We start from the raw sequence: 14,172 nt of genomic DNA on the forward strand, positions 1-14,172 counted from the left end.
TGATAAAATCTGATTTAAAATTAATTAAAATGGAGTTTAATTGCTTGATTATATTAAGAAGAGGATTATGTACAAAAGCGCGTTTTATCACTTGAAATTATAATTGTTCCAAAATTAAATGTTTTGTTAAGAAAGATAATATGTGGTGGGGTATATAAAGTATGAGTGAGGAAGGGAGAGAGGATCCTCTTTGATGTGTGGAAAAATAAAGAAATAGGAAGAGGAAGAGGAAAGAGATAGTGGGAAGTTATGTGAAAGAAAGAGAATATGATGTGTTAAAAGAAGAAAAGGAGAAGAGTAGAAGAGAGGATGTGAGTATCCTCTTCAATAATCTTGCTCTAAGGAGAAACATGTCCATATGTCACGGTCCGAACATATTTACACCATATGACGTGTTACGCTCTTGCCTCCTACTCAGGGGTGTTCGCGGTGCGGTTTGTATTTTTTTTAAACCGCACCATAAAATGCAGTTTGATGTGTTGCGTTTTGCGGTTTAGCCATATCTTTTTAAAATTATACTTTACTTTTATTTTGTGATTATTAATTTATAATTTAAATATTACACATTTTTTTAACCTTTAATTAGCTTGTACTCCCTCTGTCCAGTTTACTTGCAACGTTTTGACTGGACACACTTGTCAATGCACATGTTTGACCGTTGATATCTTTTATTATATATTTATTATATAAGTTATAAAAAGTTTATATTAAGAAACTATACATTTAAATAGACCCAACAACATCTTACATGATTACATTGACTTTCATATACTAGTTAAAAAAGATGGTCAAAGGGAGATGTGTGAATAGTGCAAAAAGTCAAGTCGTTGCGAGTAATTTGGGACGGAGGGAGTAGTTCTTTTAAAAAAAAATTTTAATAAAAATATAGTATAAAAGGCGTGAATCGCATCAAAGTACAATTTGGTCTAAATTTTTTTTGAAAACCGCATCAAGCCGCAAACCGTGAATTGGTCAATTTTAAAAACTGCATCGTAATTTTCAAACCAAAAACCGCATAATTGCGGTTTGGTGCAGTCTAAACCTCACTCTAAACAACCCTACTCCAATTAGCAAAGATGCAAGCCATGTGCAAAAAGGGGCTTGGCAGCACAAAGATAAACAAATGGACGTTTGAATCCCCAACAAGCTAACCTGGCCTATCTTTTGGCAATGTAGTCTGGGTTATTGGGGCGAGCTAGCATCATATGAGCTAGTTAATTTAATAAGGCAGGTACAAGCAAGACTGAATCACGAGTTTCTTATAGTATTACTTATTTAGGTGAGTAAGGGGTGCCATGCAACGACACAATCATCTATATATATATATATATATATATATATATATATATATATATATATATATATATATACTAAAGTAACAACCGCTGATGTCATCACGTGTCACTTTCTTATTTTATTTTTTTCCACCAAAATACATGAATGATGTCATATTTTTCCTTTACAAGCTACCCTATTTAACATTGTTTTGAAAATTAAATTCCATCTGAATTTTAAAATTTTTGGTTTTCTATAGATATATATTTTTTTTGTTGGTAGACGCTACGGACTTAATTGGCTTGAGCCTTAGTATGGAGACCTACTAAGTGAAAACTTTCAAATTCAGAGAAACCCTGGAATTAATAAAAATGGGCAATCCTGAGCCAACTCGTTTTGTCAAAAGCAAAAAATAAAGATTCAGAAAGCAACGATAAAAAAAAGGATAGGTGCAGAGACTCAAAGGAAGTTGTTCTAATTTTTTTGACAAGAGATATTATGTTATTTAGTTATGATTTGTTAACAATAGTGAATAATATAATTTAATTGAAATTTCCTAATTAAATATGAAAATTATGCACTTTTGGGAATTGTATATTCATATTTAATAAAAAATTAATTAGGAAAACGGAGGAAGTAGTTATTTTATTTCAATGTGTGTTAAAAGTTTATAATTCAATTCTTATTATAAAACCGTGCATCGCACGGGATTAATCTAGTATAACTAATATATAAAGCTAAACTTTTAGCCAGGCGAAGAGGCAGTGACACTTGACGTTCCAACTTTTCACCAAGTGTTGTGCCACGTAGGATAGAGTTATATAGAATTCAATTTGTAGGATAAAAAAGTTAATTTAGAATTTTATTTTCAATCAAATTTGGATATAATTTTAGGATAAAATTAATTTAGAGTTTTATTTTTAATAAAGTACTATTGAAAAAATAATTAGATTATAACTCTCATAAATTATCATATAAATTTATTTTTTTGTATCATAATATTTTTTTCGGAACGAAGGAATTAGTTCAAAATGTGCCACATCCATTGTTTATAATATATTCTAAGTAATTAAAATAATATACTTCGGAGTCTAATGTAATTTTATTGTTGTGTGTAGACCTGTAAATTAGGTCGGGTTACCAGTCATTTTAGGCAGGGTCATTATTTCAGGTTACGGGTCAAGAAATATTTTTCACCAATATTATTATTATTAGTCATTACATGTCTACAAGTTTAAATCGTCACAAAAACACATCAATTCCTAAGTAATTTTGTATCAATAATATGTTTTAAATTTTGACATATAGATTAAAAATATATCTTCAAATTCAATAAACAACCCGGGCCTCGCACGGGCACAAAACTAGTGTCTATAATACGAAGTATTTTTTTTAAACGAGATAACACTTTTTAGGGAGTAATCTCAAGGACACTCCTATATCTTTTGAAGACAAAGTGTGGGTGATGGGGGCTTGTGATGGCTTCTTGTATTACTTCGTGCTCACAAGCTGCATTTCCACACAAGGCTTGCGCCCTTGCTGCCAAAAAGGCAAGAGCAAATCACATAATCCGATTCCAAGAACTTGAACTATGATAGGTTGCCGGTCCCTAGGCTACGATGTACTCCAACACACAATGACCCATGCAACGGTTGCAAGGGTGTGGGGCATGAATTTGACACTAAGGGTCTATTCTCATTGACTGAAGTGAACTGAACTAAACTGAACTTAACTTAACTTAACTTATTAGAGCTGAACTGAACTGAACTGAAATGAATTTTTTTATAAGAGAAGGAAATTAGGAGTTGAGCTGAACTGAACTGAACTTATTAGAGCTGAACTGAACTGAAGTAAACGCATGAGAACAGGCCCTAAGCTATCTTGGGTGATGTTATAGTAAGTGAACTATTACAACTTTTCAACTTCTTGAAGAAGAAAGTTCAAAACTTGTATGTGTGTTTGATAACTAAGGGCACCTTCTCGATCTTCTGATTCTTCTTTCCATAATTGTTCTTTTGCCCATGGTCGTAAAAACGGTGGTCCGGTAGCTGCATCCCACATTATTACAGTCTACTAACATGTATGGATGTATGGGTGTCTCCATAACTGTGTTAAGATTGTTAACCCCTAGAATCTCAAAATGTTGTATTATAAAAATTCAATGTATTTAATCTTGTCTTTCCAACAAAAAGAAACTTTTACATAGAGAAATAATTGCTGCATATAAAATTATTATGTTACAAAGCATACTAACAGTGGAGCATGAATTTGAGTTTACATCATTTACTCAACACACTTATTTTCTTTTTACATGCATGTTTGATGCAAATCTTCTCAACTTATTTCTAAAGAAGAATGACATACAATGATATCGCCGTGTTAAAACAAGTATAGGCAGAAGTTGAGATAATGATCAACAATTGTTAACTCGTATGAATGTTTAGCAGATTGAGGAAAGATGAGCAAACTTTACCTTGAACAACATTAAAAAGGCATAATCATTAAGATCATCACACTGCTGCAAACCCATTCATCCTCCATTTGAGTGGCTGATAAGTCATTTCTGTATTTTCTTCAGGTTTACTCCAGGGTAATGTGAGCTTTGCCCACTTCTTCCTCATCAAAGCAGCACCGAGGCGGTCATCCAATTTCTAGACAACATTAGGGTAAGAAAGATTGATGAGGATCGAGAAGGATAAGAGCTTTGAAAGATAACACTTTGAAGGATTATGCAAAGCAAAAACTTTTTTGTGATATTGTAGAAGAGTGGATAAATTAACTTTTTAGGAATAATTGACATGATATACTTCCTCCGTTTTTCTTTTATTGCATCATAAGCACTTTTACATTATTCACTTAATCTTCTTTGACCGTCTTTTGTGATTTATCTATTAGAAAAAACACAGTCATGTGAGATTCAGTTAGATTCGTCTTGAAATTTACTTTTCAAATATCAATTATTTATAATTTTTACAAAAGTATAATTAAAGATATTAATAGCCAAAGTAATGCATTGGCAAGCGTGAAACCCCTTATGGTGCAATAAAAAAAGAACGGAGGAAGTATAATCCTATGTTTCATCCAAATTTCTTTGGTTGTTTTGGAATAATCCAATGTTTTAGGGGTGATTTGTCAAATAAAAAAAAGTTTTTCCTATATATTATCATATATAAAACGAGACTACAAGTACAAGAAAATGATTTTTTTTTTTACAAGGCACCTCCAAAATGGGGTTTACCCTGAATAATCTCAAAGCACAGGTAAAACTCATAAATATTCATGCATGTTTTCGTACTTATAAAATTTTAAACATTAAGTTGAAATACCTTGAGGCATAATCCACCATAAACATCACAGATGGGATATTCATGAGGGCAACAGTAGTCTGATTCAGGGCAGCAAACAGCGTTGGTGTAGTCACAGCAACCTTGAATCAGACAAAATCCAAAAGATTCATATAGGCAACAGCAAGTCTGTCCTGGCAGACAGTATGAGAAATCTCCGCATTTACTAGGTGAGGGAGGTGGGGGAGGGGAAGGATGTGGAGGAGGATGAGACGGTGGTGGTGGAGGTGGTGATGGAGGAGAAACGGGGGGAGGGGAAGGCTGCAGAGGAGGTGGTGTTGGAGGAGATGGAGTAGGTGTGGGAGGAGGTGAAGGCAGCAGAGGAGGCGGTGTTGTAGGAGATGGAGTAGGTGTGGGAGGAGGTGAAGGCAGCAGAGGAGGCGGTGTTGTAGGAGATGGAGTAGGTGTGGGAGGAAGTGGGGAAGGCAGTGGAGGAGGCGGTGATTGGAAAGATGGAGGAGTGGCAGTAGGAGGGGAAGGCTGCGGATGAGGTGGGGAAGGTAGTGGAGGTGGAAGTGTTGGGGAAGTATCAGAAGATGGAGAAGGGTAAGGAGATGAAGCTAATAAAGTTGTCTGAGAAGGATATGAAACTAAGGCATTGATTCCACAAACTCCGTATGGTAAGTCAGTGTTCCTTCTTATGTATATGTAGCCGTTCATTCCCCATCTAGTGCCCCAAGAGTTCTTCACTATCCAATAATCCTTGTTTCCTTCAGAGCCGTAGCCAACTATCAGAACAGCATGGTTGATGTCATCTGGATTGCTCGAGCAAGCACCATCATAAATTCCCTACTCAGAACATATGGAACAATCTTTCAGCAACGAATATTCCAATGTTAACTGATCAGATTTTCGATAAGAATGAAACCTCAAAACCTGAGTGTGAAAGGGAGATTACTGAGACCTAGTTACTTTTTAATTTTAAATGCACTAGATTGGACTTAAAATCTGATAACAAGAAGATTAAATTCTACAGAGTAAGACTAATATCAATCAGCATATCAAGGTTCCAGCATATATGAAATTGTAGAGAGAATGAAGTGCATAATAATTACTTTGAAGTTGGGTAGATTGAACAGGAATTTGGTTCAAATTTCATATGTTTTTCGTCAAGATATACATCTGCATTCTGAACTGTTACCACATATTTGGTAACATACAAAAAAAAATGAAATATGCAGAAAAACATGACTCTTTTAACATTATACATATAAACATACATCAATATGTATAAAATCAGTCATAGATGTTAGCATATACTTACTCCAGTATACAGCTGAAAGTCAATAGATGATCCATCTATGCCAACACTTATAGGCTGTCTTACAGTTGCACACAGGAGAGCGGTCTCTGTTTCTTCCACATGTCCATAGCCATTAATGTTTACAATCTTCTTTTCCATCTGAGAAACAAGAAAATTGAGTTCAGACATGCTTAGCAGGCAACTGATCATTTGTTAGCTAAGCTGAAATCTAAATTTCACGTCACATACCCATGTTGGATCCCTTCAACATGGGTATGGACATGATATACTTCATTTGGGACCAGAATTCTACAAAATTCTAATTAGATGGCGAGTCTGACTCTTTAGACAGATACTCATGTCTGACATGGGTACCCAAGTCCGAGTAATATAGCTTGCTAGCAAACAACTCACATCATTGACATTAACATCTCATGAACGTGAAGAAAACTGAGTAGGACCTTGTTGGTAGTACAGGTACCACCACTTCCACTGTAAGGGTAATTAGCTTCACCCCCAACACCACCATTGTTTGTGACCCACTTGAACGCATTACCCATGTAACCCCCATCGCAGCCATCATCATCCTTGTCACAATCTACAAGCTCCTGCTCTGAGAGGCTGATGAGTTCTTTCTTATTGATCGCGTTGATTCCTTCAATAGCACCAATAGAAGAGAATGCCCAGCTGCTTCCTGTATGCACAAGTCACAGGGCATGTAATTACTGAATTACAATAAATTCCTTTTCTGTCAATATTCCTATACTTGCACAACTTATAATTCCATGAAATTTGTAATACCTAGCTAGTATACTTTGTACATTGTTTTACCCCTTATGCGAAACAATAGACTTTATCAAGTCGTTGTCTATTCTAAAAAGCATAGGTTACTTCCGGGAAAACTATATGCCCTGAGTTAGGATTGAAAGGCAAAACAAGGGCAGTCACTTTTGACAGATTAGATAGTTTAATACTTCGTATTGATTTAGAAGCTATCGAAATAGATTAAAGTTAATTGCACTAATGTAACACTTTGAAGACAGGTTTGAAGCTATATATTTTCTAGAAAATCTTCAAAATGAATATAATCCCATGTTCAGTAACTAATGTGCCAATTAAGACACTGAATTTCAATAACAAGTTTAAAATTTTGAACTGTAAAAATCATGAGAGTAGCTCAAAAGTTCACCAATCATCACATTGCCACACAAAAATTTATGGCTAAATTTGTGCATTAGCAATAAGTATATAAACGACCAAGATGAGTACTACCCTGTTTGGCTGTTCATGTTCATATGCATTTCGTTCAGGCGAGTTTGAACAAGCTTTCAACTGAGCTTCTCAATACGTTTAGAAGGTTGTAGAGTTTGTGAAAAGTTCACAATTGATTATATTCATGAACATTATCAAGTTGTACATGAACATAAACAAACAAGCTCATAAACTTACACAAATGTGTATATTAATGTTCGTGTTTTAACTTCGATCATTTATTAAATTAATAACTAGCTACAACCAAACTCAAAACTCAGCTAATTGTTGAGAATCTCAAGCCCATTTGTACCCCTTTGTTAGCATTCTTAGCTAGTTGTTTTTCAAAATGTTGCAAGTTTTATGTTACTTAGGCTCGATATACCCATGTCTGATACGGGTAAGTGTTGACTTGCTGTTTAGTGAAAATTTCTCTATGTGTCTAAGCCTCATATTCATGTCCCAGTGTTTAGAGTCAAATATAGGTATTTAACTATTTAAGGTGAAACGAAGAGTCCCAATAACATACCAAGTATACTAACACACCATATAGAATTATAGACACACTAGTACACCATATAGCCTAAGAATGTTTTACCACCTACAATATAAATAGAGTAGGAGTATTTTAGTAAACCTTTTTTTTTTTTTCTTTACCTTATCTAACCTTTCTTCAAATACTGCCTCTGGTTCAATTTACTCGCAATAAAGGAATATTTTATGGCTCACAAATAATACCCCTTTGTTGCGATTAAATTGAACCGGAGATAGTAACTTGTCTAAGGAATGTGTTATTTTTTACAAAAAACTACCACCTACTAATTTTTGTTGCAACACTTGAAAATTTACAGTATTCGTATTCTATTGGAGTGTAAAAAAAATGATCTTTGATCGGAGAGTATTAAAAAATGAAAAACAGAGAGTATAAAGATACATACCACAAACACCCTGATCCTTAACCGGAGTAACCACCCCCATCTCCCTCCAATCCAAAGACGGCGGCGCGTCGCAACTCAACACCAAACTCTCGCGCGTATCCCTCCATTGACCCAGCCGAACCGGACTCTTCACCTTACCCAAATACCTCTCTCTAAACTCCTCATTACTCAAATCACTAAACCGGTTCAACCCAACCGTAAACCCTGTCCGGTTCAAATTTCTCTCAACAACAAATTTCAGATTCCTTTCAAAGTTCTCGAACCTTCTCGTTGACTCCTCCACTTGATCATAAGACATTCCATGTTCATCCCTCCATTGCTGGAATAACTCCTTTACCCGGCTCGATGATCGGAGGTCTTCCGGTTCGAACCCAGGAAGTCCGGTCCAACAGAGACATGGTAAGAGGAAGAGAGAGTAGAAAAGAAGATGGTGGATTGGTTTATGGGTACCCATTTGTAATTTGGGAAGACTGAGTTTGGATTTGAATTAAATGGTTGATTTTGATTATATTGTTGTTTTGATTTGATTTGGTGAACATTTGAATTGTTCTGTTTTGTTTCTGTATTAGATTCATGGATTTTGTTAGTTTGCTCTTATTAAAATTGCAAGTATTCCTAATTTGCTTAAAATTATTGAGCTGCCTTGTCACTGTTGTCAGTATTTTAGGTTGCATTTTTTTTCGGGGGTTGCTCATTTTTAAAATTTAGGATCACTGAACCAGGTGAATTGAAGTGAACTTGAGTTGAACCGAACTGAACTGAAATGAATACTTTATAAGAGAAGGAAATTATGAATTAAACTGAAGTGAAAATAATTGTATGAGAACAGACCCTAATCTTAACAACCGCACTTGTTTAATATCATGTTCTTTTAAGTTGAAGGGAAATAAGCTTAACGGAATGAAACGACCTAAATTAAACTGAATTGAATTGACCTAAACTGAATTAGAAATAAGTTCAATATAACTTGGTTTAGATTGACTTCCCTTAAAATAAAATAAATTTAAATGGTGGTAAATGACAAAAAAGTCATTGTAAATTAGGTACCTAATTTTGCTTTTTGTTGAATTTGGATTTCTAATTAAAAAAAAAAAAAAAAAAAAAAAAAAAAAAAAAAAAAAAACCCAAATAATATAAGGTTAAAAAAGAACAAAGGTATACAAATAGTTAATTAGCCGCACTTGGATTGTAATTTGGCAGGAATTTGTTAGCTTATAGTAGTAAACATGAACACAAATTTGCATCAGGCCGTATCTGGGGCGGGGCAACCGGGGCGGCCACCCAGGGCCCCAAAATGGAAAGCTGAACTCCGTTAAATGGGCTCCGTAATTGAAGAACTTATGTCAAAGTGTCAAGCCCATTAAAATTTTTCAATTCTTCCCTGTAATCTAGTACTCCTTATTATTGGAAATAATAATTTATCATTTCCCAAAAAAATTACACCAAAAATTTATATTACTCCCTTAATTTGCTTCAATTCCGTAATAACCACATCAAAAATTTCAATTTCCCAATTTAAAATCAAATATATCATGAAGAGAGAGAAAGATAACAATTAGGAAAACTTTCCATTCAAAAGCTTTAAGGAATTCATCATACAGTCATACCTCTTGAAGGTTCAGTTTATTTAATTTGTTTCTAATTTACTTTTTAGGAGTTTACATGAAAATATTGGCGTAGTTATCATGTTTTTGATGTAATTGTTAGTAGAATTTTTTGTGTGAAAGTTTTTGACTTTTTGCCCAGAAAATTGATAGGTTTTGTGTTTGAAAGGTAAAACAATTTTTTGTGTGCAGGTTGAATGGTTTAATTTTTTGCCCAGAAAATTGATGGGTTTTGATGTTAATAAACAATTGTATACAATATACACTATGGTGGAAGCAGAGCAGATGGTGTTAGATAAAAAAAAAAAAGGTGATATATATATATTTTTTTTTTTTTTTTTTTTTTTTTTTTGTAACTTAAAACTTAATAAAAAAAAAAAAAAGGTATTTAATTTTTTGTGAATTATGATGTTAATAAGCATATCCTAAAATTCCTTTTATCATTTTTTGGCATACCCTTAAAATTCAAATTTTTATATTAACATCACTCCTAAATTAGGGCCCCAAATTGATAGTTTGCCCTTAGGCCACCAAAATCTCAGATACGGGGCTGATTTGCATATGTGGCTAGTCACACAGTATGGCATGCAAGGTTACCTGGTCAGGGTTTACTCGATCAGAGGTTGTGTTGTTAAAGTTACTCGACCAATCCTGTGTCTTTTAAGCTGCTCTGTTAAAATCTATTCTGTCTCAGTTGAGCCATAATCTGCTTTGCTCTGCTGACTTAATCTATTCTGCTAAAATTTGCTATGTTTGCCTAGAAGCTCAAAAGAACATGTCCACTCGATTGGTCAAGGGTTATATGGCTAGAGTTATTTGATTAGGGATCATTATTTTGATGTGAGTTGCTTAAAAAAAGCATTGGTTTGTAAAATGTACTACTACCTCGTAAATTTTTATGAGCAACTTTGGAATATTTTATATTTCACAAATAATACCCCAAAGTTGCACATAAAAATTAAGTAGTACTCCCTCCGTTTTTAAATACTTGCTCCATTTCTCTTGGACACGCATGCCGATGCTAATTTTTGATCACTTATATCTTTAACTAGGTTAGATCCCGTGCCATGCACGGTAATTTCAATATTTATCATTAGTTTAATACAATTATTTTACTATAAAAAATAATATCAAATTGCAAAATAGGATGAAAGTTCTGTAATTACGAATTTTTTAAATCATTAAAGAAAACGAAGAAGAAATGCATGCACGGCTAATAAAAATAACTATGGATTACATTACAAAGTTATAGATAAGATTACATTATTGTATTATATGATTTTGTTCCCGTCATAAAATAAATAAATAAATCTTTGTTGAATGTGTAAAAATGAATATACTTGCCAAATAGAAAAGAAATATTATTGTAAAGTAAGTATTAAATTAAATACTTCTCTAAGAAACTTTGAAAAAAAAATTTAAAAAAAAACCTTTTGGAGGGAAAATTTTTAACCAGGTTATGACAAGTGTCATTTCTGATTTCGCCTTTAGTATAAGTATATATTGATTATCAATAAGTATAAATTCTAACAATTGAAAATTAATAATCTATTCATTGAGATGATTCCAACAAGTACACACAAGACTATATCTTTTCTTATGTATAAGTCACAAACATTAGTCAAAGTAGGACAAATAAATAGTGTTAAAAATAGAAATGGAGCAAGTATTTAAAAACGGAGAGAGTATTTCGTACGTAACATTTTTAGTTATTTATGGCCTATGGGCTTATGCTAATGCCTGTATAGAAAAACTAATAATCTATATAGAGCCATCAAGTTAGGCCCATGAAATTTAATCACGTACTAGACCAAAGGCCTGCAACTGAGATGGGGAGAAGGAGAACGGCATATTCTTAGGTGTAACCTCATACACCTAGAAATAGGTGTCACTATCAAAACGCAGGAGAAACTACGTGAAACGCAGCCACACATATTTAGTGTTCTCTAACGTTTCTTCCCGCATAAGATACTTAGTTGCCTTTTTCAAATTTTTTGGTTTCCTCTTTTCCAATTCTCTCTCTTCTCCTATCTTTCCTAATTCTCATCAAAGTTTTTCATTAAAATTTTCATCACTAATTTTGTTCTCTTTTTTTCTTTTTTTTTTTTTTTTGGAAAAATTATTCCCTGTTTTTTTCTCCTTCTTTAATTCCTTTTTCCTCTGTTTTTTCTGGAAAAATTATTCTCTGTTTTTGCATCTGTTTCGATTGGATAATATGATAAAAAATATCATTATGATTTTCTTTTCCTCTGTTTTTTTTTTTTTAATCTTTTGTTTCAATTTTTCAATTGAATTTATTATGTGGTGAATTTATGCTTAATTTCGATTGATTAAGTTTATCTAACTTTTGAATTCATATGAATTGATTTTTTTTTTAGCTTCGATCAATTTCAGTTGTGTATGAATTTCATCTGATTTTTTGCATTTTTTTTATCGACGAACATAATTATGTAAAATATGAACATATGCATAGATTCCCTTAAATGTGAACATTAGCTTTTCATAAAGTGAACATAGGCATAAAAAATATGAACATATGCATTTCAGAAAGTAAACATAACAATTCAAAATATGAACGTAAGCATTGGTTTCCTTAAAGTGGATATAAGCATTTAAAAGGTGAACATATGCGTAACAAATATGAAAATATGCACTCAAGAAAGAGAACATATGCATAAACAGGCTTAATGAGAATATTTTATGAACAACAAATATTTACATTATGAACATATGCATAGGTTCCTTTAAATGTGAACATTAGCTTTTCAGAAAGTGAACATAGGCAAAAAAAAATATGAACCTATGCATTTCAGAAAGTGAACATAACATTTCAAATATGAACGTAAGCATTGGTTTTCTTAAAGTGAATATAAGCATTTAAAATGTGAACATATATGTAAAAAAAAATATGAACATAAACATTTAAGAAAGACAACATATGCATAAACATATTTAATTAATATTTCATGAACAACACATATTTACATTATGAATATTTGAAATTATATATGAACATATAAAATATTATTATGAATATAATGCATTTAATTATGAACATAAAAATTTGAAGAAATAAAAAATAATATGATTATGAAACATATACATTATAAGTAATAAATGTTCATTTTTTTACATGTTCATTTTTTATTATTAAATGTTCATTTTTTTCATGTTCATATTTTTTTACTATATGTTCATTTTATAGAGCGTAGTGTGGATTTTGGCGGATCGCGGATTTTTGTTGTCTGGGTTATTAATTGGGCCGTGCGATTTAGGCCTTCCCTTGTTGCACCTATCTTAGGTGCATGAGGATGCACCTAAGACCAATTGAAGGAGAACCACTATCAAGCTCCATTGTACGAAGTACTCTTACTCTATATAATCGAACATGAAATATATCAAGTACAATGCAAAATCGCAAAAACTATAATACATAACTAAAAAAACTATCGTAGTTTTATTGTTTTTTCCATATTAAAAAAAAAAAAAGTTTGTTGACTTTAGATTTTAGAAGACTTCATTGTAAAGTTTTCTTTTTGAATGGACGACGGCAAAAAAAGTGGTAAATTTTTGCTATATTTGCCAAAGGTTGTCAAGTGGAATTTCTCTCTTGATTGACTTTTCTACCGGAAATCATTTTCTCCACAACAATAGCCAGATTCTTGAGATTAAGCTCAATTATAGTATTAGCAAACAAGCATGTGTCTTTCTCGTTACTATCATTGGGTACGTCCACAGTATAAGACTCAACAACCAACGTCGTTTTATTTCCATTTCCATTCACTACCACCTCGCGTAGTGAGGTGGTGACGTGAAAATTGACTAGCTTGTGATCCCCATCAATTACTCGATACACACTTATATGATGCTCCTCGTCCATTCTCTCAAGCCTTTCTATGCTAGTTTTGCCTGGCAAACCTGATTCAAAAAAAATCTGGCGAATTGATCCGACCTCTCCGGTCCCAGATATTAGGGTGCAAGTTTGGACAAGTTTCTTAAAAACATGGGGCCGGTCAAACCGGCGGATCAAGGACCACACCACTGGGAGCGGTGCATTGATGGTTTGTAAGATTTGTGAGCCACAACGGTGACGTTGAACTTGACTTACCATTATATTGTAGGAGATTTAAAGAAGGTGATTTATGTATAAGAGCGAGTACAATTACTTTATGTGGTACGAATTTTATACTAAGACTATATATATAGAAATATAGAATTGGCGATTCATAAATACTCACATCATCAAAGGCGGTCTTAAATATTAGGATGTAAGAATTCAATTGTAATACGAATTATTAGTATTTACTTAAGTTTGCCTCGTGAAGGAGGATATAGACCATGCTAACTTGAGGACAATAGATATCATCCTTGGATTTGTTGTATCTCACGTGAACGTCACATGGTTACCTCACTCTAATGTACATAGTAGTTACAACGAAAAAAAAAACACTGAGAAACGTATTTTTTTCCAAAAAATCGTGAAACGTTGCTTAAAATTTGGAATCTTGATTAAAAAT

General features: G+C 33.1%; 1 protein-coding gene and 1 pseudogene across 1 annotated transcript; both read right to left on the reverse strand.

Annotated features, from left to right (window-relative positions):
• Window positions 1–3,403: 3,403 nt before the first annotated feature.
• LOC145635093 (cysteine protease XCP2-like) lies at window positions 3,404–8,688 on the reverse strand. The gene is made up of 5 exons (XM_081686386.1): window positions 8,052–8,688; window positions 6,324–6,556; window positions 5,884–6,021; window positions 4,602–5,408; window positions 3,404–3,926 (listed from the first exon to the last, which is right to left on the reverse strand). The coding sequence occupies exons 1-5, from the start codon at window positions 8,503–8,505 to the stop codon at window positions 3,786–3,788; spliced, it is 1,773 nt and encodes a 590-aa protein (XP_081542512.1). The 5' UTR covers window positions 8,506–8,688; the 3' UTR covers window positions 3,404–3,785.
• A 4,559-nt stretch (window positions 8,689–13,247) lies between these two features.
• On the reverse strand, window positions 13,248–13,766 carry LOC145637113 (abscisic acid receptor PYL12 pseudogene; annotated as a pseudogene).
• Window positions 13,767–14,172: the final 406 nt, after the last annotated feature.

Source organism: Chenopodium album, chromosome 6, assembly GCF_948465745.1.
Source record: "Chenopodium album chromosome 6, dcCheAlbu1.1, whole genome shotgun sequence".
NCBI classification, from domain to species: Eukaryota; Viridiplantae; Streptophyta; class Magnoliopsida; order Caryophyllales; family Amaranthaceae; genus Chenopodium; species Chenopodium album.